The 25,706-nt window shown below is 46.3% G+C and overlaps 1 protein-coding gene across 1 annotated transcript in view; it reads right to left on the reverse strand.

The window, feature by feature from the left end:
* LOC133340437 (plasminogen-like) overlaps window positions 1-25,706 on the reverse strand; it is an 86,082-nt gene that overhangs the window by 23,554 nt on the left and 36,822 nt on the right. The window contains exons 8-10 of the mRNA XM_061548663.1: window positions 25,115-25,215; window positions 16,799-16,997; window positions 1,489-1,570 (exon numbers count right to left, since the gene is read on the reverse strand). Coding sequence (XP_061404647.1) covers window positions 1,489-1,570; window positions 16,799-16,997; window positions 25,115-25,215 — 382 coding nt within the window. The remainder of the gene's footprint in view (window positions 1-1,488; window positions 1,571-16,798; window positions 16,998-25,114; window positions 25,216-25,706) is intronic.

Here is a 25,706-nt window from a genome sequence, read left to right on the forward strand (position 1 = left end):
GATGTCACTCATGGGCCTTGTTTTACCATACTTTTACCACACTTCACCGTGCCAGTCAGTGTGGATTGATGAAGGGGAGCCCAGGACCGACTCAGACTTCGCTCATCACTCATATGTATCAACCAAGGCCTGAACTCAAACTCAGGCCCCAGGGTTTATAGAGCACTAGCAGGAAGTACCCGGCGTTGCCCGGGTCTTAAAAATATTTCAAAACTACTCTTAAAAATGTAACAGCAGTGCGTACTGACTGTGGTGGTACCTGCTATGATTACAGCAGTGCATACTGTGGTGGTACCTGCTTTCACTGCAGCAGTGCATACTGTGGTGGTACCTGCTATGATTACAGCAGTGCATACCGACTATGGTGGTACCTGCTATGATAACAGCAGTGCATACTGACTGTGGTGCTACCTGCTATCACTACAGTAGTACATGCTGACTCTATAGCAGTATTTATCGACTCTATAGCACAAAGTACTCTCCTGATAGAGTGGCGTGGTGAGGCCTAGTCCCGTGCGGTGATACCTGCTATGATTACAGTAGTGAATACTGACTGTGGTGGTACCTGCTATGATTACAGCAGTGCATACCGACTGTGGTGGTACCTGCTATGATTACAGCAGTGCATACCGACTGTGGTGGTACCTGCTACATCTAGCGATTGTATAGTAGTAATAACTGCACGCATAGGGGTGGGGGAGACATCACACAGTGAGGATTTTTATAGCATTTTTAACGCGAAAGAAAATGTTCCATCACCCCCCACGAAAGGCGCGTGAGTTGGTATGGTTGTGCACGCATCATAAATGAATAAATATTAGTGAAGCGCACAAAAATCGCACTAAATCGCTAATGAAACTAATTTAAAGTTGACGGATGTGAAAAGGGAACAGCGCTTGCTGACCGGGGGGCTTACAGCGTGGTGCCTGGCTATTTTTTACTCGCTTTTATTTAACTCACTCTGTTGTCGTATTCTCAAAAAAATATTGTAACTCAATTTTTACCCACTGCCCAATGTGGTATAGACTGCAAACTTGGTATATTTATGTCATACTGATGGCAACACTATATTCCATCATATTTTAAAACATTATTTTGTATATGTTATGTTTTGGCTTGGGTCTAATTGTCCACGCTCAACTGACGTTGGCTGTAATTGACCACGGTACCTGACGTTATGGCAAGCTTCGGGGCCACTTCCTGGAGTCGTGGAGTTCTTCCATGACTAGTACGGTACATTTCATTAAAGCGTGTTAAAAAAAAAAGTATTTTAAAATAGTACTTCTTTTTTTAATGTAAACCCCACCGTTGGAGAGGCAAGCGAGCGACCACACACAAACCCACAATTTTTGACTTTTATATAGAGATAAGATAAGATAAGAAGATAGATAGATTTCAAGAACCAATGGACCACTATCAGCACTTGATTTCCATACACCTTTGTTATTTTCCCTTTTCGGGGTTCAATGTGCAGATCAGTATACTCACTGTCCATGCCGTAGCCTGTCAAGATCATGGTGTAGTCGTCTGGGAGACGCTCTCCACGGGATGGGAGGCAAATCAGATTGACCTGCGCACACAAAGACACACACACACGCGCGCGCACGTGCGTACACACCCACGGTAGAGTGGTGTTATAAAGGCGCTGGGAACTTCCGATGGTCTCCCTGGTGCTGTAACGCTGTCACCTGAGCAATGGCCAGTCCTTTAAGGAAATCGTTTAAATGTGCACACAATAACGAGGTTTTTATTTGATTTTTGTTTTTACTGTGTCATTCACCACGAGTGAACGATGAACGCAGCCCTGCGACAAATCACGCGTGCCGTCAGTGTTTACTGTGTGTGTGGGGTATGAGCTGTGGCTCGGACATTGGTGAGCCGAGTTAGATTCCTGGCCACGTCTAACGTCGGCGGAGATTACACGAATTGATTCCGGGCCTCTCCTCGGTCGGAATTAGCCTCAAAATAGTAGTTCGTGAGGTCTGTAAACATCAGCACTGTGGGTGTGGTGCTAGTTGGCCCAATAGTCTATACGAGCTGTATGGAGGATCTCTGTCTTTGTACTATAGGACACACGTGTCTAACAAATTAATGTGGGGAAAGTTTCAGTTGTTATCTCTTTGCCGCAAGTTTCACTGCATGAAATTCATGCAGCTTTATGGGCAGACAGCTCTAGTGACAAAATACCTCTGCACTGAATTTAATTAATCTCCCGATCATGTCACCTGAAATTGGAGTCTCTGCCTTCCAAAAATAGAGCCTGATCCAACAGAATCCTTTAAAGTGATAATGCTCAAATATTAAGCCACAATTTGAACCTTGCTCTAAGATAAAATAATGGACTTATTTGAAAGAACAAAAGCTCATTTTAAAGTTTCTGGTTTAATTATGAGTGGAATTATATATTTTAACTTCTGTCAGTCCTCGTTTAAACATATTCGATAAAATTAGCATAACCAGGTGTGGTGGCGCACGCCTGTAATATAGCGATTTGGAGGACCGAGATGGTGGATTATGCAAATTTGTGAAACTTTCAAACATGCAGAGAAGTGCTGTAGCCAGGAAATTCTCGCGCAGAAAATGGGTTCGTGAACCATCTGTGCCTAATCTTTGGTTATCCCCTCTTCCTCCGCTTTCCTCCCACATGCAAGACGCTCGTGAAAAAGGAATTGGACAAAGGTGACCAGCTCACTCAGAGGCCATAGTGCTCAGCTGCCACTGTTGAGGTCCTGGGTTCGAATTCACATCCAAGGAGCCGCCTGTAATTAAACTGGGTTCTCAAGTCGAGTGAGTAGATGGTCTCATTCCGGTCATCAATGACTTCACACACACACAAATATCATCACGTTTAATCTGGTTCTACATTGCAAATTAGACATTATATTGACGCTCAATAAAGGTAATTAGGCTTGAGCAGGACACATCACTGACAGAGATCATGGCCAGAGGTCGAGGCTAGGGCTGGAGTGGCAACCAAAGGCAGGAGCTTCGTCTGAGTGGATGTCTGCCATGGAGATGAATGAAATCAGATTGTGCGTATGCGCTGGACACATCGTCACATCTCAAAAGCATGAGACATGGCAAGAGCATGGGGAGGCTGGTAATATATTATTATAGCTTACTGTCAATGTTTCCATTTTAAGGCAACCTCAATGATGAATGTGATCATCGATATTTATTCGCGTCTGTGCAACACCGCCAAAATGTTGTTCTACAGAAATAAATAAAAAAGAGTTGCACCCCCCTCCCCCTCTACACACACACGCGTTGCCCCCCACACCCGAGCAAAGCCAGCGCAGCACGCTCGTACAACCACAGCGGAGACCCTCGGAGTGCGAAGCTTCTCTTTAAACACATCCCCCGGCGAATTCACATTCCTCAATCGCCTCCTTTTCCCCAACGCCGCCTATCAAAGGCGCCCATTATTGGGATCCGCGACCGCGCATGCCGAGCGCGATCATCGACGGCCGCCGCCATCTCTCCCGACGACGCCTTGAACACGACGGCTGCGCCGAGCCAAGTGCATTGGCAGCCAATTCTGGCTGCAGCGTTTCAGCATTTTGAATGCGAAGTGCTCGACTGAGTAAAGCTCTGGCTAGGGTAGAGAGGGCTGCCGTTGAGCGAATTCGCTGTTTCGCGTGCGGCGAGTGTCGCGGTGTGCTTAGTGTGTTGGTGCGGGTTGTAAAGGAGGGCAGGTGTGCCCCCCCCCCTACCCCACCGTCCCTGCCCCCCTTCCCCTCGTCTCCCCCTAGCATCAAAACGCCACGTTCCCGAACCCTGCCCCCTACGTGAGTAGGGCAGTGAGCCCAACCACCTTCCATCTCTCCCCTTCCCTGTGGGCACTCCACGTCGCTCGTGCTTTCAACCGGGCTCTTATTTATTAAATAAATACAAATTCAAAAGGGAAGGTGGTTGGCCAGGGCGAAGCGCGTGTGTAAGAATTATCGTTAATAATCGACTGTTGCCATTATTGTAGTTGTTGTCCAGATTTTTAGCGATAATCTGGAAAACCCGAGTTTCATTCCCGGCCATAGCTACCACGGGTGGTGAGTGGTACCTTAGCCACCGCTCCCACCACACGCCACTTAACTAATATGCTCTGATCAGTGTGGTGAACAATGGCTAAAATCATGATCTATCCATTCGGGCTACACAATTGAAGAGTACATGGCAGATAACTTGCAAAGTTGAGTGTTCAAATTCTGGTCGGAGGTGAACTCAGCCCTTAATGCCGAGAGGAGTTCGAAAGATGCGAATCGCTTTGTGTCAATAGTTATTGCCCTGTCTCAGGACCATTACCTGCACCACAGAAATACGGACTATCCACTGCACTGGCTCAGGGCTGTATATGCTGTAAATATATATACACAAACGTGTCTACCACAGGCGTCGAAATATGTCCCTATGCTTAAGTTGAATGGGAAAACAATATTTCACTTCGTGTTGTTTCATCGACGTTGATGTTTCGGGATATAGCGCGAGATACCGCACGAGATATTGGCAGCGGCATAGGGGCCGTCCATAAATGACGTCACGCGATTTTGGACGATTTTTGACCCCCCCCGCCCCTTCGTCACACGACGTCACAAAAAGTCTGACCCCCCCCCCTCAAATATGACGTCACAAAGCCCTGCCCTGCCCCCCCCCCCAAAAAAAAACATGCTTCAAATCGCTTTAAATGATTGTCATTGTAGTGCGTATTTAATGCGGCACTACACTCTGATGTTGTAGGAGAAAACATTTATAAAAAATCCTATTTAATTAAGTATAACGTGTTGTCTATATTTATTTAAAGTTGCTCATTTTGATGTGACGTCACATTTCTCAACCCCCCCCCCCCCTCGTCACACATCGTCACAAATGTCTGACCCCCCCCCCCTTAAGGTGCGTGACGTCATTTATGGACAGCCCCATAGTCATCTGTGTTGGATTAGCATCTTGGTAAGCAAACGGATTTATTTTTATGGCGAGTGAGCAGGTGGCAACGTATAGTGTGAAGCTCAAGACTGCAGCGTGGAATAATATAAGATGTTAAACGGCATTTAAACGAACACCCAAGTACTTAGCAAGTTCAAGCCTCCTAATCTCTTGTAGAGCCGATGAAAGTTGATCGCAGGAGCTATCGGTCGCAGGAAATGTGCTAAATCGTGGCTTTCAGCTGTTGCAGAGACGTCGGTGAATTTCTCGTTTAGCAACCTGCTGATTAGATACTCATATTGGCATGTAAAAATAAATCATGATTTTGTTTTTTAGGCAACGATGACCAGGCTAAGACCATCTAAATTATGCCATACGAGAACTTTATTTTAATTAAGTGCAGAAGTTGTGGATTTCAGCACCTCTGACTTGTGCCAGCGACTCGCTGCATGAATTCCATGCACGTTGTACATAATAATTGTATGATGATGATGATTATTATTATTATTAAACACAGGACCTTAGCAAAGCTGCATCGGTGCTCTGACACGCGCACACATCCGGCCCATCACGAGCCAACCTTTGCTACGTCGGTCAAAAAAAATAAGAGCGTAGCACATTTCTTTCAGTCGCAGTTCCTCTCGGCAGGAAGTCCGGTGTCACAACACGACCGATCATTCGGGGGGGCGGGGGGGGAGGCTTCCGTAGTTCACGCGATGAGAACCATGACCCACTTTCTCGGTGCAGGCAACGATGCTCTTTTCTTCTCTCTATGTTTCTTTTTCGCGAGCGACACCGCTCGCTTATTTCCGAGAAGAGCCGTGAGTACAACCGCCGCGGCCTCTTGGGAAGCGGACAATAGGTGCTTGTGTCGAGCCGGCGAGGATTGACAGTGGCTCCGAATAGAGCGTGCCAAGAAGCCCAATAACAGCACTTAAATTCCGAGCTGTCAAAAAAAAAACGGTAAAAAAAATATATATATTGACCTCTGCGCACACAGAAGTGTGGCGAAATTTTTACGCTCGCACTTAAGTGTGGCCGTGGTGGCGCATATCAAAGTCGAAGCTAAGGCTCAGTGTGGATTTTGGCCCATCGCATTGAGTGGGGCTTTGTGTGCATAACATCTTGTTTAATTCGCGATTGTTTGCGTTTTCCTATCACAGCAGTGAGATCATATTTGTTTGTATGTCTACGGAGCATTAATTGATATTTGTTCTGTACACTCACACAGCATTAATGAGCATGTGTGTGTCCAAGTAGCATAAATTAATTAAGAACTTACTGCATGTCGTGCGTTTGCACAGCGTTAATTAATGCATCGTGGTTGGTTGAAGATCCATACGGCATTAATGAATGGATAGAATGCATTTCTGCTTGTTTACACACCAGTAATTAATTAATAGATGTCCGTGTGCCCATGGGATATTCGTCAATTGATATGTTTGTGCGGCACTATTGTTAACAGCAATGATGTTCGCCGTGATGTTGAAGGAATATCGTGTGCGCGCACAAACTACGCTCTAGGTTGTGCTCCGTAGCTCTCCGATGGGTACCAATGGGTTGTGCCGCTTGTCATTCGGCATGATGTCCGACACGTCACTCCACCTGCTGGGAGATCCTGAAAGAGCTTCCAGCACATGCAGCGAAACGTCGGCCATCACGCCAAACAACACGCGGCACACCGTGAAAGCGCATCAGAGAGATGTGCACCCGTGTGCGCAAGTGAATGTAGACGACCAGTCCTTCGTGTCCCTGAATCATTAGCAGCGGTCTAAGGCAAAACACTTCATTCTGAGAGTCCAATGCAAGATACTGATCCATACATTTTTGAGAAACCCACCCGACATGTTTTTCTCCAGGCATTCGTCTCAGAAGGCCACGTAAATAAACAGATTAAATCAGCTAGCCTGACAGACTGCTGGTGCAAGTGCTATTAATGAGCAGCTTCTTAAGGCCTGCACAGTGCATAATACAGTGGACCGAGGCGAATATCACACCCACCTGCCTTTGTCTCCCCAGCGCTGATGTTGTACATGCACCAGGTACGTGTTTAAGTCTGTAACTTATATTTTATATGATTGGGTAAGGCCCACTGAGCTATAGAGCTCTATTTCAGATGATATCTTGACAACGTGGCTTGTCGCCTGGAAATTTACAGCAGCCAAGTCCTCTAAGCGCGTGATGGTGATGCTCATTGTGGAGGGGAAAACCGGAGGGCCCGGAAATAAATCCACTCGACCACGGGGAGAGAGACATGCAAATTCCAAATATACAGCAGGCGTGAGGGTCGAGATCGATCCCACGACCTACTCCATACCAGGCGAGGGAGTTACCATCTTGCCCAAAACTAACCAAAGAAGGCACAGGGACCGGTTAATATACCACCTTCCAATGATGTTATCCATGGCCAGAGACCAAATCCAGGTCACCAACATCCAACAACAACGCATAAACCATCAAGTAGTTCATGCGTGCAGGGATGAGCACATCTTCTGTGCAGCTAGTGTTGGGACAAGTGTTGTAAGTGAGCATCTATGAAGATGTCTACGGTGAATGAGAGGGTGGTGTGACCAGCACTAGTGCACCAAGTACTCATTTAAGGTTGAGCTGACCTCGGAGGGGCCCACTGCGGTAAGCAGTGGTCACGCAAGACGGCTGCTTGCGTTGTAGCCGAAACGTCGTGAGAATTATTTTATTTTATTATGTTTTATTTTTATTATTTTATTACTTCCCTTCTACGTGACTTTACCGAAAGAACCAAGAAGACTGTGCTGCTGTTCCCTGTGCACACACAAATACACAAAGATGCAGATCCCCCCTATAGCCTTAACAGACTGTTGTGGAAAGTCCTGTTAGCAACTCCGTATGAAGGCCATCATAGCACATGACGGGGTGGCATGGCGAGCACCACGCCTTAACAAACGTTGCGGTCCCCAATGGCGATGTTCGCACATGCACAACTTATTTACGGCTGAATCGACGTAGGGGAGCCTCAGATTTGATGTTCACCATTGATGGTGACCGTGAGCGGGAATCGAACTCCGGTTGTTTAGGCTTCCGAGCGCACAGCGATAACCGCTCCAGCCACCGCTCCACGCACAATCATCACAAACACTCACACACGTGGGGCTTAATGGGTCATATCCCTTTGTCGTTTGCTGTGCAATGATTGATCAGAGTTATTCTCCGTTTGGGGGAAATGGGTGGGCTCTTCAAAGCAACAATGGATTTAGCAGGTGTTGCTAAATGAGTTAATAGACTGTATGAATTAACCGGTGGATTGAAGTTAGCATTAAGTGTATCTCATGCAGTCACATTGATTCGCACAGGAGCTCGGGATAATCTTGAATGGCGTGTATTTTCCCTTTCTCTCACAAAACGGTGAAAATCCGCCTGTTGTCTGTTATTTGTGTAATTATGAATGCAAATACGTACGTATGTACTCGTGTGCCTGTGTGCGCGTTGTGTGTTGAGGGGAGCGGTGGTGCAGCAGTTAGCGCTACGCTGCGCTACGAACCCGGCGTCCCGAGTTCGATTCCCGCTCACGGCCAACACCGGTGACGATTATCTGAACCGGTCCTGGGCCTCCCCTAGGTCGACTCAGCCTCAAATGAGTACCTGGTGCGGTGTGTAAACATCGCCACTAGGGAGACATTGGCGGCCGGGCGTGGTGCTGGCCACCTACCCCCTCGTGTGCCGTTCCGGCCTTCATAGGCGCTCGCTAACAGCACTTGCCCCTACACGGGGGATCTTTGTTGCGTGTTGAGAGCGGTAATAAATGAAATGGTTCCTGGGCCTCCAGCTCGGTCGACTTAGCCTCCATGAGTACCTGGTGCGGAGCATTAACATCAGCACTGGGTCGACGAAGGTGACCACATGTGCGGTGCTGGACACGCAACCCCCTTTGCGAGCCGTGCCGCCCTCAAATACACGCTCGCTTTACGAGACTTTCTTCCAACAGCCCGTGTCGGCCATCTGTGGTTGATCTTTTGCTGATCACACTGAGCGGGGAACGGTGGTGCAGTGGCTATGAATCCAGCAATTGGCACTCAATTCCCGACCATCAGTGGCACGTGATAGAAGAGCAGGTTCTGGCCCTCCACTCGGTTGACAGAGCCTTAAATGAGTACACGGTACGTGCATTGAATCGCGCGTACGAGAGAATTGATCATTTTTGAGAATCTGTGTCTCGTGCGCGTAATGAGGTCACGTGACCCCATGTGGTCACCAGAAGTTGCTCTATTCACCAAACTATAGAAAAAGAATGGATTCTGAATCAAATTGCAACACTGGATTATGACATATCATCAAACCTCGGGGTCAGGGGCAATCATTATAGGCGTAATATGCCCTGTTAACAAGTGATGAATGCAACTGGTTTGTGACTCCACTAGGTTGACTGAGCGTAACACAAGCGCGCACTGGTTCGCAGCACACTGTGATAACGACTGCGCCACCCCGTGGTGCCCTTATAAAACTCAACGTTTAACCTACTCACGCCGGCTTATGCCCGCCCTCACAGTCGGGCATATTTGCGGAATACACCACGCCGCCGCTGACCATGGCCATTGACCGAGCAACCCAACGTTCCTACCAGCTCCCTCCGCAGGAATGTGTTTAAGAGGGGTGGAGCAGAAGAAGAGCGGCTCGCGCGCTGCGCTATATGCCACTTTGCGAGACTTCGATTCCTGGCCACGGCTAACATCAGTGGCAAAGTACTATCGCAACTGCTGATGCCCTCCACGTCACTGACACATACCAGCTGAGCGTGATGAAGTGTGATGAAAGTAAAAACAGAATCCACATGACTGACGTGGCATGGGGAGACCTCTGCATGTATATCCGGCATGCGATTATATAACTCAATCTTGATTTGAAGCTTTCGTGACTCTCCACAGGAGGAATGTGTTTTCCATCAGGCTGTGGAGCAGGACCGGATTAAGGTTCTTGATGAAGGTTCTTGGAGGCCCTAAGCACTTCTGTTTCGTGAGCCGTCAGTTATAACTTTCTGCGGTTGGTACTGCTGCTTACCCCATGTTAAGACCCTTGCACTGCTCTCTTGAGAATGAGATGGTGCGAAAAGCCCCATTTGAAGATGTTATTGCTAATTTTGCAATGAAAATATCGCGAATAATTAATCTCCGGTGTTCATTTCATTTTTATAAACGATTGACTCTGCGTCTTTGTATATACACCGTGCCTATCCTTGCTATGTGAATACATTTATTGAAGAATAAATCTTGGTTAAAAAATGTTTTATCATCAAACAAAAAAAAAGTAGTCAAAATTCGTTTCCGTAGGCCCGAGGCACAGTGCCTACTGCGGCTATTGGATAATATGGCCCTGCTGTGGAGGCAAAGGGAACTTTCTATTTGGCATTGCAGTTGGGTAAGGGAGGTGTAATAGGGAAGTTAGTTTCGTGTGAGAGCATGTACCGCGTAATGCCGGCGGTGGAATAAATCAAAGAGTTGTATTCTGTTATCGTGGCTTTAAAGTTGAGAGGAAACGCCTTCCTTCAAGAAGGAAGACCGCTTTATTTATCTTAAAGAATAAGAAGACTTGGCTGAGAACAAGCGAACAGAGCCAAGGCTGCAGAGACACATGCAGTTGGGGCAGAAAGGCAAGGGCCTGCACGACAAAAAAACGGGTGCGTGCGCGTGACTGTTAAATCACCTATCTTACTAATTCAGCTCCAGAGGGAGAATAATTTCGTGTATTTAATCATCTGAACAGGTCCGGTAACATTGATATCACACGAGCGTGTAACGAAGCCCCCCCCCCCCCCCACTTGCCCCCGAACCTGCCCCCCCCCACCTGCCACCCCCCCCCCCCCCACTAGCCCCCCCATCTCTCCTCTAACACCAATTATTTTTTAGTTTTACAAAAATATCAGCGTTCATTAATCTCTGGTTGCTGAGATTCTGAGTAGATATATAAGGCAGTAACGATTCTTTAGACCGCCCCCCCCCCGGCTTCTGTTAAATTTCACCCCTTTTAACCAGAATTCCCAGGGGGGGGGGGGGGTGTGGGCGACTGGGAGGCGGGGTGGGCGTCTCTCCACCTGCCAGGCATCCTCCCTACATCCTCCCTCTGAGTGCGACCAATTAAAATGGAGGCTCAGGTTGTTTCAAACGCAGTCACTCGCCCGAGTTCAAGTGCACTCATAACACATGCCAAAAAAACCTAAGTAAATCCAGATTAAAGCGGTGCGGGTGGCGGGAAATCATATCAGACTTCCTGTTAAAGAAATACTTTAAGGCAAGCTATTTAAAAAATGTTATTCTACAGTACAGGTAATTCTATTATACAAATTCCATGTGGTTTCCGCCTTATTTGAAGACTTATTTTTTAATCCAACAGCGTTTCACAAGGCGTATATGTTTTATTTCAGTTTTAATTAATGAATCCATCGCAATATGCGATTACAAAATATATCATCGGACGTGAGGCTGCTTCCTTTAACTCATCCCACGTTTTAAAACGGAACATAATCTAATAAATCGTGGGTTTTCTCATTTACTTGATATAGCAAGCGTGCTGTGACGGTTCCACCTGAAGACGGAAGCTTGTGTTGCCTCCGGAACGTCGTGATTTTTATTTTACTTTTATTAATTTTAATTTTTTTACCTACGTGACTTTACCGAAAAAAACCTAAAAATATGAAAATCACGAGCCATGCCGTAACATTCAGGAATACGACCGAGCATTAACCCTTGATTATATGCCCCCCCCCCCCTCTGCCACTCATTCTAACGAATGACAGTGATGGCTCAACATCACCGGCTGTGACTGGCGAACATTCAACAAGACCAACCCCGACACCCAACACACACAGCCCGATGGGCCTACACCCTGGCCAAGGGTCCCTCCCTCCATTCCGTGGCCCCGCGGGAAGTCCTTCTTACACCCGATTTAAAAAAAAACACACAGCACCATCCCCTTGACTCGGCCTACACCGTGAGTCTCATCGCACAGGAGAGGACGTGATCCGGGGAGATGGAGTGACGAAATCAGCTCGTGCGCAGTTGCTCGTTGTCCTCGTGCAATCGGACGATCGTGAGATACGGTGACGGCTTGGGACAGCCTTCATCCAGCAGTGGATTGATCATGGCTGCGGTTGCTGCTGCTGCTGCTGCTGCTGATGATGATGGTGATGATGATGGTGGTGATGAAGGAAAACCAGGGCCATCCTTTGCATAATAATTCACTTGCGCACGTGCCGTAAGCACTACCCACCCCCCCGCCACCGTGAGCTGGTTGGGGAGTCGTGTCCGGAGCGTACCATTAACCACGGGTGGCCGGCGAAGGGGGGGTTGGTGTGAGCGGGTGGAGCGTTACATTACCCGATGAGGGGGGTGAAGTGCGGAGGGGGGTGGGTGGGTGCGTCATTGGCATTGCAGACCATGCCTGTGGAGCTCATCATCTGCCACTGGCGTGTTTGCACGAGCGTGTTTGAACGGGAGCTGCCCAGCTTTGCTGGATGTATCTGAATCAGATTGCTTGGCTTTAATTTAGCTTATACAGCATAGACTTAACCTTTAAAAATGTCTGTTACAACAGGCTGTCCTTTAGGCACACGCACACACACACTCACTCACGCTCAATAAGGATCTTTTTTTCGACTTTCTGCCTGTGGGGCGGGCGGGTAAAATATATCCTTTGTGATCCAGGCGTGGAATTACATTTATCCTGGATGAATTTGAAATTAATTTCATGACATTGGTATTTGAACATTTGGCGCAAGCACATGCGCGAACCGGATGCAACATTTAAAACATAAAACAGGAATTATTTGCGTATTTCTGAAACGTATTTTTCGCGTCAAATTTCAGCGCTGCTTTGCGGTAATTTCAGAGCGCAATCCCTGCTCGTAAATTATCTTAATTAGGCACCCTAAGCGTCGTAAATTCGGCCAGACTTGCGTAAGCTGGGGCCACTTTTAACGAGCGGCATTAACGCAACGTCGGCATTAATGGAATTTAGTTTCACACGAATCGCACACATACCTTTAGAGGCGGCATGATAAAATAAAAAAAAACATATCCACCATCGCGAGTTTTTATTGAATAAAAAGCAGAGGCAATGTTTGGTGTCAAACTTTCTGGAATACAAATTAACGTATGATGCCCCCAATATGTGCAAGCACAGCGCATTGTTCAATTGTAGGAACCACCTTGAAGAAAATTCAATATTTCGATACGAATCAAAAATATGCGCATTAAGTTGCAAAACCTAATGGCATGCTGTGCTAATTCTGGCAAACGAGCGAGCCATCAGCTAAGTTTCGTGCACTTAAAATATCCCAAGTTGTTATGTGCCGGTGTCAAAACCAAATTTGTAAAGATACAATACAGCTTTAAATTAATACCAACATCCCTTGATTAATATTTCCTGCTGATTATTAATATTCCCAGCGCGGCACTGTCAGGGTATAACCTTCTGCGTAGAAAATGCTACAGGGCAGTTAATATCTTCATTTCGCTCACTGGTCCTCAAATTTAACCAGGCTAGAGCACGGAGTTTATTTTTTCGTAAGATATACTACACCTCCATGTCCGCAGCTATCATTAAATGTGTTGCATTTTATGCATAGCCCTTTATTAATCCGTTGCTGGTTGAAGGCTTCCCTATACCTTTCAATCATGGGTGTTTGTTATCCCATACTTCACCATTCTGGTCAGCGGGGCTTCAGGCTTAAGCGTGGGTTCAAGGAGGGAAACGATTTTCCTGAGCTCAGCCCTGGACAGCTCCAGCTGATATTAATCCCCTGCTGGTCTGTCTAGGTTTGCTGAAGGAAAAGCCCAGACCGGTACAGATGTCACTCGCCACTGGTGTTCGCCGCGGCCAGAAATCTAATTCGTGTGGCCGGTGTTCATACCACATATCACTGCGCCGAAACTCGTCGTCGACTTTCACCCGTGGGTATTTCTCACAATTGGGGATTCGAGTTGAAGCATTTCGTAAACCACGTTAGCATTGCCGAACTCTCGTGGAGTACACTGTACAGGGCTAGAGTTACGGGATTATAATAATCTGCACATAATGACACGCTTTCACAGACGATGGCCGCACGCGAACTTTAACCTCCAATTCACAGCTGTCTGTGTGCGTTTTTTGTGCTCCGTGCGGAAGAAGAAGCAGCAACCAAGTAGCTAAAGGGGTCGCAAGATGTAGCAGGTTACCGCTGAGAATCCTAGGTTCGAATCTGGCACACTGGCTTCTCAGAGGTATTGAGTTGGTGGTCTCGGCGTGGTTGCTAATTAATCACGCAAAAAAGTATTGTTTTTTTCACTTAATTTGGCAAAATTACACGTGAAAAAAATACACATTAATCGAGCTGTCATGTGAAGATTATTCCTCTCATTGCAGGGGAGTCTCACTGATCTGCGAGAGTTTTCTATGAAATCCTCTTTTATAATATAATGTAAATAGCAAGATTGATTTTTGGTATTTTACCCGTAATTTTAGTTTTTTACCAGGCACTTGTAAGTGGAAATTGAACCGTCGACTTCAAGCAAAATCGGTTTGGTGTAAAGTGCACCGCAACCCGCACATTTGAGTAGCACAGTTGGCTACGTACGGTGCGAAAGAAGTTCAACATACACACATGCAACCGGCATGCCAACAAAGCTTGCAGCAGCAGCAGAGCTGGGCTATCCAATTAATTAAATAAGCTCTTGCTCTACGAATTAATCATCAGGATCGATATCTCAATTCATTATAAAACGTTTGTAAAAAGTATTACACCTCTGCTCACATGTGTGTCGTTAGATGAAAGGGCCTGGAGAGTCTTCGACATCACAGTGAGGCGGAGCTTGTAAGGGATTTCCAGCCTTCAGGAGGCGTGATATCGATGCGAGACCACCATTTGTTTTTGTAAATCAATACGAGCCCAGCACAATGCACAGATCACGATACAGGGGCCACCTATTTTAAATGGGCTACAGTAATCAATTAACATAAACATGTTTTAATTACAATATTTACATTTGATCAACTTAACAGACCAATCTAACGCAGGTTTTTGTTGGGTTATATCGCATATATATATATATAAAATCGCAAATCTGTCTGTCTGTCTGTGTGTGTGTCTATGTGGCCGGACCATACGCAGTTTCATTGGACGGCGGTTGCCCCTGGCAACGGGTAGCGACGCATTCGCTGCGGGGTGGACGCCATTTTTAATTCCCATTAAAAATATGCGCACGCATTAACACGCGACTCTGAGGTAAATTCATCAAAGTTTCACGTCCTCTTCACTCCCCCCCCACCACAATGTGTGCAATTACTATTATAGGGTCGGTAGATAATACAATTATAGCGATTAGACAGTATTATTGTAGCGCGGGGGGGGGGGGGTACCGGACCCAGTACCCAGCCTCAGCCGGGTGGGCAATCTAGGCGAGGCCGGAGGCTCTGCACGGTACTAGGCCTCGACACCCACCACGCGACTCTGAGGTAAATTCATCAAAGTTTCACGTCCTCTTCACTCCCCCCCACCCCAATGTGTGCAATTACTATTATAGGGTCGGTAGATAATAAAATTATAGCGATTAGACAGTATTATTGTAGCGCGGGGGGGGGGGGGGGGAATGGCACCCGTACCCAGCCTCAGCCGGGTGGGCAATTTAGGCGAGGCCGGAGGCTCTGCACGGTACTAGGCCTCGACACCCCACCACACTATAGGCCGTACATATTACTGCACAGCAGCCGAGGAGATCGTGGCTGGGGGGGGGGGCAGGGGTAGCAGCCCATCTGTGTATATATGTAAGGTTATTAAGAAATATATTTTTCACCCGGGCAACGCCGGGTACTCTTATGCTAGTAAATATATAAATACGTAGTTAAACCCATCACCACCCGATACAGCCAATTAGTAAGGGTTGTCACGTAAACAGAACATGACAATTCGTTATTAGTACAGCACACCGGTGTGTTGGAGAGCAAAGCCACAACATTTACAATCTGAAGTACGATATTTCTCTAGTAATTACAACTAGCTTCATCCGGCGACAAACAGATTTGTGGAGAAATCCTTCTGATTCGTTCCTGAAATAGAGGGGTAGATGTTCAGACATCTCTTGTGAGCCCTTCTTGAGCAAAGTGGGGGGGGGGGGGGGGGGGGGGGGGGTGTTAGTGAATGTTTATAAATGGAAATGCTGACTTTCGTGACTGCAGGAATTCATATTCTTTGGGTCTTTCAGTAAAGTCACGTAGATAGGTTCAAAGAAAATAACAAAAAACTACGACGTTTCGATCGCAACACAAGCGGCCGTCATCAGTAAAAGGGGGTTAGCCTCTAACGACAAACCGTTTATAAATGTTTAACATCAACAGGTTAATTTTCTCACATTAACATAGCCACCTCAACGCTTTGCCATTCGAGGCTAACCCCCTTTTCCTTATGACGACCGCTTGTGTTGCAATCGAAACGACGTAGTTTGTTGTTATTTTCTTCGAACCTATCTACGTGACTTTACCGAAACCCCCAAAGAAAATTGAAATGCTGGTTTAGTTATTTACATGGTTCATATTCTTAGATTTTTTTTCGGTAAAGTCACGTAGGTAAAAATTTTAAATTAATAAAAGTACTTATTAATTTTTTTTTACCTACGTGACTTTACCGAAAAAACCTAAGAATATGAATCCTTGCAGTCACGAAAGCTTCAAATCTAGAAATATTTACATGCTAATCAACGTGCATTACGCGTACGCATTACGTAAGCCCATTGTTTTTTTTCTACCTCCTGTCGATTGCATCCTCGTACCTCCCTCCCGTCGAATGACCCAATACCTGCCAGGGTTGGGAAACAAACAAAAAAAACGCGATCATGGCCACTGAACGAGCGGGCGCGGGCGTGTCGCGAGCCGTCTCACTCGCCTTGTCGTCGAGCCTCGCCGGCTCCCTGGTGCGCAAAAGCGCCAAGTCGTTGGGCACGAAGCCCTCGCCGAGGCCGTACTGCTCGTGCACGTGTAGCCGCTCGACCTGCAGCCACTGCTCGTCGACGCTGTCCCCGAACGCCGCCTCCGCGTCGGCGAGGCCGAGCACGGCGTGGAAGTCGGGCAGGCTGCCGTCGGCGCTGAGCGACGCGCGGGCAAAAGAGGGTCGGGGCGGGCAGAGGCATGCAGAACGACAGGGGTTACGGTGCCCGCTCATTCACTCGGTGCCGGATTATCCCAGTAGCAAAAGTAGCTACATGTATTGTAGCTACGGGCCCCGGCACTTTCAAGGGCCCCGCGCTAAATGCTTTCAAGCTATCAATATTCGATCAAGTGATTCTGCACTTGCTCTGTTACTATAGTACTATACTGCCTTCAACTTTTATGAACGACTGGGTGGTTAAGGTTAGCGATTTGTCGTATTATATGTCTGTATAGCAAATTTAAAAAATTACAATTACTTTACTGTGCAAGTTAAACATTAGCATTTTATACTTTCGTGTTTTATTCTATTTAGGGCCCCTTTATAACATGTGCTACAGGCCCCAGACTCGCTTAATCCGGCACTGCAAGAGGGTCGACGGCCGCCCAGCCGGGCGGGCAGAGGGCGGGCGACAGGGGTTAGGTGAGGCGTTACGGTACCCACTCCATGCACGTCTTGCTTAGTTCAGTCCCGTGTCACTGACACGCGGGGCAAGCCGGTGACTCCACTTTTCGCAGTCATCACTCAAGAGCTCCTCTACGTCACATGACGCACCTTGCTGATCTCGTCAAGACGGCTTTTGCCCGGCCGTCGAACAAAGACGGCGGTCACCGCATCGCGCGCGTTCAGGTGCGCTTCTGTGGCCGTCTGGAACGCTCTTCCTTCCGATGTAAGGAAAGCACTGGAGCTAATGCACTTTTAAATCTAGATAGAAAACTAATTTCTTTGGAACTGATTTTAGCGTTTAGTTTGTTGTCCTTCCCGCGCGCCTCCGATGAGCACGGTTGGCTACGTACGGTGCGAAAGAAGTTCAACATACGCACGTGCATGTAACACCGTCGATGCTACGTCTTTCTGCACTGCTTGGGTCGAGCTCATCAGTTCATCAGCATTAGGAAGGAGGTGGATTGTTTCGTGCTTGTTTCCGCTAAACTTTTTATTGCGTCCTGATCGATCGTGAAAGCCTTGGGAGAGAGACGTAGAGTGTGTGTCGACCATGGTTCACGGTTCACCATGACAAAGATTTGTTGCAGTGCCTGCGAGCTACTGCGGCAAGCAGGACTCACTTAAAGCGGACGGAGTATTTTCTTAGCTACCTTAATGCGCTGCAAGCTTTATAGCTGTTTGCATGTTGCCCAGAGTGCATCTCGATTCACTGAACAGCGCTGTTTGCATCGCTGTAACCAAATGTTAACGTGCTGCTGCTACTGCTGCTGAAGTGGGGGTTTCATATCTGAGCTAATTATATCCGTTCGCGTTGCTTTGTTGCAATGTAAGTCTTTTAAATGTAGAACGCTGCAATGCCGAATGTCAAAATATTCGTAAGTCCCTTCTCAAAATTGTTCACGCCAATATATTCAATTTTTATTATTTTATTACTTCCCTTCTACGTGACTTTACCGAAAGAACCAAGAAGATGATCTCAAGACTTAGTCAGGGATTCATGAGTAAAATAAAAGACACTTATTTAATTTGATTGTATTTTTCGAGTACAATAGCCCTGGTCATAATCTGCGTATGACTTGAGTTCTTAAAATACGAAATAAAATGCCATATAATGCTTCAAATAAAGTGCTTTGCCTTGAATATATAAGTGATTATGATCACGGTCCTTTGTCAGGGTGCCACGGTGGTGAGATGTTAACTACCTCGCCTGGTATGCAGGAGGTCTTGGGTTTGATCCCAACCCTTACGCCGGTATATTTGGAGTTTGCATATTCTCCCCGTGATCGTGCGGTTTTTCTCCGGGTCCTCCAGTTTCTCCCTCCACATTTAGAATCAACATCGTGCCTTTAGAGTATTTGGTTGCTATAAATGTCCAAACGAAAGGCCCACTTCGTTGACCTATCATTTGTGATCAGGTCGCTACTGAAAAAGAGCTATATTGCTCAAATTGTCCTTACGGCTAAAATAAAATAAAGTTTAGTTTTATAGTTAAGCTACTTTTGGATAATCACCTCTTCGTGCTTTGTCGGTCAACGCTGATGGGTAAAGGGAGATTGTTAATTCAGTTATTACTCATCACTCATGATAGCCACAGTCAAGATTCTGACTTAGGTGTGCCGGGTCCATAGTACACCACTCCGCCGTCATCCCCCCTGCATGTATTGGATAAGATCAAATAAGAATTTGCAATTCTGAAATATTTAGCATCACAAATTTCAGTTCTTAACCATTTTTCCACTTGAAACCCAGAATGTAAATGCAAACTTCAACCTTTTGTGTGTATATTTCTTTTTTCTCACAGACAGTGAGGAACTCCTTTTATGTCAAATCAAAACACAAGGGCATGAGAGAGCTATTAAGTCAATAGAATAGTGTTACACTCGTGCACCTGCCATTCTAAAGGAAATGTTCAAAGCCTAATTTGATTGACACTTTGATGGAAACTTAGTTTGTACTACAGTCAGCATTTTATTTGAGTTTAAAGCCTCGGACCAAATTGACGCTAAATTGTTGCAGCAGGCGAAGCGATGTGAGCTGTGCAAATCCGGGATTATGATTGACTCCATCCCAACACCACAAGGCTCCTCGGGCCTCGGTGACACGTGGGAGGCACGTGACCCTCTCAGCGCCCCTCTGCCAATTCATTGCCGCAGTAATTTGAAAAGCAGTAGATTCTCACAAACGATTACTCGATCGCGTCGAGTGAAATCGTTCCGTACGCCTCTGACGCACTCATTGAATCGTCTGGGTGGTGTATCGCTCAGGATGACCGCTGCAAAGTATGATCTTGAGTTTTGGTTACAGTGTGCTAATGTTTAAATGTACATTGAACATTTTTGATATTCCTACCGATACTCCTGCTGTAATGGAGTGACTTATGCTGCCAGCTATGGCTGCAAAGTTTGGTCGTGCATGTTATGTCTCTCGTGTATTGTTAAATTTGAATCACAGTTCCTATGATCACTGTTACATTGTTTTTATAGCTCTATTTTGGTGATTTCGGAAACGTTTTGGTTTAGCCATATGTGTTTCTTGTAGTACAGAGTTAGACTGGTAACTTTAATATAAATTGTCTTATGGTTGTTATTGTTTGACTCGCATCCCACTGGGATTTTTGCACACAGCGTTGATATACGGTGCTTTATTCTGGAAGATTTTGCATGTTTTTTTCCTGGATTTTTCTGTTGCGCATAGTCACTTTAGGATGTTTCTTGTTCATGTTTTTGTTTGTTGCGGTTGCACCCGATTCAAGAGCAGCATGGCTCACAGGGCTATACCAAATACATGACCTGAACTGAATTGGTTATTTCGGAGCCGTGCGAAATATATATATAGTCACAATAAGACTGTGTCTAAACGATAGACAGTAAAGTGATGCAGACCCCTTGTGTTACGGAGCAGAGAAGCAGTCTAGATAGGAAAGATGCCGCAGATGAAACAGCACAATCGGGGCAGAAAAAGACAGGTCCACAAGAATCAATTCTCGAGTTGAATTGTAACCCTGAATCATGACAATGAAATTGGTGTGGGTGTGAACCATTACATGCCAAGTCGATCTCGTGATCAATTAATGATGCCGTATGCTATGTCACACCACATATACACCTGCCACACTAATTAATTCAATACATTGATCAAATTCATTTGCATTCATTCTATAAACGCAACATACCCGAGGCAGCGACGCGACTGCTAAGTTCACGCGGTGTGACACCGTCTCTCGCAAGCGTCCCACCTATTATGTGTAATGAGTCTCACAGAGCAATCACGTTTATTTCTCGTGTGCAGTAATTAACAACAACAACAAGAGTCAGCCCCATTTGTCAATCCAATTCTAAAAGGCCTGCCCAAGCTGCATCAGTCATGATGGCGGGTGGGGGGGTGGGTTGCGTTTTTGAAGAGGAGGAGGAAGGGGGGGGCTAAGGATCGGGTCAGATATCACGAACCAATAATGATAGCCGTGGTCAGGAGTCAAACTCAGGTTTGTTGAGTCCACCGAGCAGTGCATTGACCGCCACGCCACGAGCCCCCCCCCCCCCTTCACACGTAACATGCACACAGACGTACGGACTGAACTCCTGTTAAAGTGCAAGCGCAGTGGCAACTTCGGCTGTCCAGGCTGTCCGTCCACCCTCCATCTCTACTCGCATTCATTGCCGCTGTCTAAAGAGACTCACGGAGTCTCACAGCAACTATGCCACGCGTGCTAGGCGATCTATTCATATGAAAGTTATTGGCCTACGTCTGACATATGGTGGGTGGTGGTGGTGGACACCAATAGGTCAGACAGGCAACGCTCGGGTGAACACGGCACGGTTTAATTTGAGCCGACGGTCGCTCAGCGTTCGTGACCACCGCTCCAGGTCAGGAGAGGGAAGTGACCCGTTCCAGGTCTTTAATGGTCCCACGGACTCGTGTGGCAGACATATTAGAGAGAGAGAGAGAGTGTGTGTGTGTGTGATTGAAGAGAGGAGGTCTCCTCGTGACACTGAGGACCCATTAATGTCTGCTCTGCAATTACTTGCCGCGGCTCGCACCTGCTGCAAGGAATTTGAAAAATCCAGAGATCACTTGGCATGCAACTGCTGACGGTAAAGCTGAAGGTGAGCGAGGAGTAGCGATGTCGTATTCTCCGGCAATGTAAAAAAACACCTTTAAATAAAAACACATTTGGGGTGCATCTAATATTCCAGTAGGTGTGTATGTGTGTGTGTGCATGAGACCAGATTTATATAACTCTATTGATGACAAGCTGAGTCTTGTTAACCGGAGGGTTTCATTATAATCAGGAGAACACGGTCAAATGTATTTATCATGCCCACTCAACAATATAATTAATGAATATCCATAACAGCGTCCGTGGCCATGTCTGTACCTTAAATCGTTACGAAATGGTCTCGCCGCAATTCATATGAAACCTTATAATGACCTAGCCTGTAGCCCGTCCAAGGACGGGCGTATTGCAGTAAATCTGAAACATTCAAGCGAAAAGCAGACCGCGACTTGATATTCATTGCATCCATTCGTGTGCAATTTGTAAGGGCGCGGTGACACAGACTTATTTCATTTTAAAGGTTATAATCTCTTATTCATCATGACGTCCTTTTTACTTCGATGTCTCAACAGCGTGACGGAGATCGCGTGACGTGAGGGTTCTGCCTTTGTAGTGAGGGTTGTAAGTTGACGCTGAGGAGGGGGAGGAGGCGCCCCCCCCCCCCCATGTGGAGTGACGTTACCCGCTCCCCGCTCATGATTATTAATGAGGGGGGCTAGTCGACGGGGAGTGACGTCACCCACGTTACACACAAACAGACATTCTTGGCTCATTATAGCAGTAATTCACGTTAAAAAAATCCCTCAAAACACAATGAGATACACAACATGTTTTCCCTTGAACGCGAGAACTCGTGGGAACAGCTTAATGAGTCTCCTCGTGTTCGCTCATGTGGACCAGGAAAGGTATTTGAGCATTCACGGCTTGTCCCTTACGACTTGATCAAAAAACATATGTATTAAAAAAATTTATGTACACACACACGTGTCAAACTTGCAATATCGGACGGGGAATTAAGCCCGTGCTTTGCTATTTAAAATATTAAGGAATTTTGATTTGAATAACAAAAAATTACGTCGAATGTGTTTTATCGGTGCTTCCGTTTTGTTCCAAGTGCGATCAATCACGCGTGCCTCGTGTGAGAGTTTAGAATTTGGCCTGCAGTCATCATGGGAATTCACGTAAAAATATTCTACACCTGGGCTTCATCACCTGGGACGCCAGGCCCGTGTTCTCAATAACTATGTCAGTGATCGTAACATAAAACACATGAAAAGAAAACGAGGATAAAACTTTAAAATGTATTCGGAAGCGCGATTACTCTATTATTTTTCTCCCTCTCTTGAGAGGCAGCTGCCGTTTTGATAAAAAAAAGGATGAGTTAATTATTTCATCGTGACTTAATTTCTCGAGTGAGTCTCAGCCGACAGAAATGTAAATTTGTATGCAGACTCACGCCTACTTAGGCCAAGTGTAGGGCTTCCCTAAACAAGCGGCAGACTGTGTCAAGAAATTTGGCATTAAAATTGGGCATCAAGGCATCGCGCGCTCTCAGATGTGCTTCTGCGGCCGTCTGGAACGCTCTTCCTTCCGATATTAGGAATCCACCAGAGCGATGCATTTTTAGATATATATTGATGAACGTATTTCTTTGCCACTTCATTTTGTGTTTAGTTTGGTGTCCTTCCGCCGCGCCTCCGACTGGCGCGGTTGGCTATGTACGGTGCGAAAAAAGTTCAACGTACGTACGTACAAGAGATAGCCTGATGGTTTGGACTTTCACGGCTGCCCTGGCCGCAAAGAGCGCAACTTCTTTGCGCCAGCAGCCACTGAAGTCGTGTGGCATGGCATTTCTAGAGCACGCCTGCTCTAGAAAGTGGACATCAAAAAATCCCGTGATATCATTCACAGCGGGGCATCGTTTTGTCTCGGTGTCAGGGCACAACTTTTCCAACACTCAGATTTATCCACAATTAACCCATGAATCCTACCCTGTCGGGGCTATCACACTCTGTCGACACTGCCAGATGTTTAACCTTAGCCCCAGAGGCAGCGGGTTCAAATATTCTTTGGTGGAGTTTAAATATATTTTGGGGGCTAAAATAATGCTTTTAAAAACTATGAATGAAAAAATAGATAAAAACATTTTTACAAAAAAATCAGAAAAGGTATTTCTGAAAACGTAAGAAAGCAAGTTATCCACGAGCAGGACACGTGGCAGACATGACCCAGGCAAGGGCTTCACCAATTGTGCTCTTTCTAGTGGTGACCTTTCACTGTCACGCAGAGTCTGGCTTCAAAAGTGTTCGAATGTTAGAGCTGCTCAATAGGATAGAAACGGGGTATGTCCTGTAATCCGAATGCTCGGCCGTCTCACACCGGTTGACTGGAGTAAGCCTTGACGCTCGTTCTGCGTAAAAGGTGAAGTGTAACCAGTGAGGATGGAGTTGAAAACTATCCACTAAAAAAAGGCATTTTAGGTTGGCCTTAACCAACTAAGCCTCTCATACTCGGCATCTCCTCAATACAGCACTAACACAATGCAATTTGGTTTCGTAAACTGGCTATTTGCGTCTGCAAATGAAGACGCCGTACAAAGAGGGCGGTAACATGCGCATCGAGAGAGTTTGACAGAGAGGAGCTTTTAAGGATTTTATTTTTTGAAAGCAGGGAATTGATGGGTGGAATGCTACGGGCTAGAGGCGGAGTTGATATGACGCTATCGCAGAAGTACAAAATTCAGACACTTCACAGCCAGGGACACTCACAGAAGATAAAGAGAAAGGTCTTGAGCCTCGGCTTCCATCGTGGTAAGGATCTCGGCAGAGGACACTGCCAAAGGAAGGGAATTCCAGATAATGAGGGCAGTAGCAGAGAATGGGCGGTCTCCCATTGAGTGAAGATTGAATCAGAGTATTCTTTTACGAAAGCCCTTCATTTTGAGCGCAGAGAGCACGTGAAGGGGAGTTCGAGGGAGATAAGTGAGCCTGGCAAGAGCTGGTCCTTGGAGGAACTTGAAGATGGTTTTGGCGATCTTGAAGCTGACTTAGCAATGGGTTGGGAGGTAGCAGAATGACAAACGAACCGGGATTATGTAATCTCAGGATGATTTTGGGATTTCTAATTTTTTAGATTTTTAACCAAGTTTCAAGATATTTTTCGTGATGTCAGATAATTTAGCTCGTGTTTTATTTCTATTTGTCATCAGGATAACAAAACGGCTGTCACTCAGTGCCACGGGGATACCAATTTTTTCCGGGAAATCTGCGGAAGTGATGCCATCCGAGCAATGATGGTATCACTTCAATCTCGGATCGTCCAAAATGTTTCCCATCGAGGTCTGATTCATTAATCTTTTTATTCACCTAAAACACAGGTTTTTTTTGTTAGATATGTTCACTTTTGTCAATTCAATTAACCCGGGGAACACATCTCTGATGCGATCTCGCCGTTGGGGGCAGACGGGAAGTCTGCAGGCAGCGTCTAGACACCAGTGGGAATAGTCGCGAACGAAGGCTGCCCAAAGTGGCGGCAGCCCAAAATGTTCCACTCACTTCTTCCGAATGCAGTGCGCCGCCGTGAGAATCCACCGTGGGTGGATGAGCGACGCTCCGCAAATTCCTGACCTGTAATTTTTGCCCGGGCGCAGAGAAGCCTGTAGTGGGAAAAGAAAAAAAACAGAAACAATTCATAGAGAAGGGGGTTTGTTTTTTGTTGTTGTTGGGTTAGATCACGTAAATATAAATTGTTCGTTAAACCCACCACCACCATCCCACACAGCGGTACACTTAAACAAAACGTGCCAATGATGTACTTCTTCAGCACACCCGTGTGTTGGAGAGTAAAGCCACAACATTTACAATTTAAGTAGTACGACGTTTCGCTGGTTATTACAACCAGCTTGATCAGGCGAGTTGCCACAATTATTGGAAATGATATTTTTTTTACTTTACAACTGCATGTTGACAAGTACAGTATTTGTGTTCATGTGAGTCTAAGTGTGTGTGTTCGGTAACCAGTGCAAATGCAGTACGTGATCAAAGCTGTCTGTGTTATCGTGGCGGTTAGAATATCACCGGCGCACTGACGTTAGGCTGGGCCAACAATGGAACTCAGGTGACCCGGTTGACGGTGCAGTGAGCGTGC

This window comes from Lethenteron reissneri, chromosome 9 (assembly GCF_015708825.2).
Source record: "Lethenteron reissneri isolate LAM-NWPU_2019-01 chromosome 9, ASM1570882v1, whole genome shotgun sequence".
In the NCBI taxonomy this organism is placed as follows: domain Eukaryota; kingdom Metazoa; phylum Chordata; class Hyperoartia; order Petromyzontiformes; family Petromyzontidae; genus Lethenteron; species Lethenteron reissneri.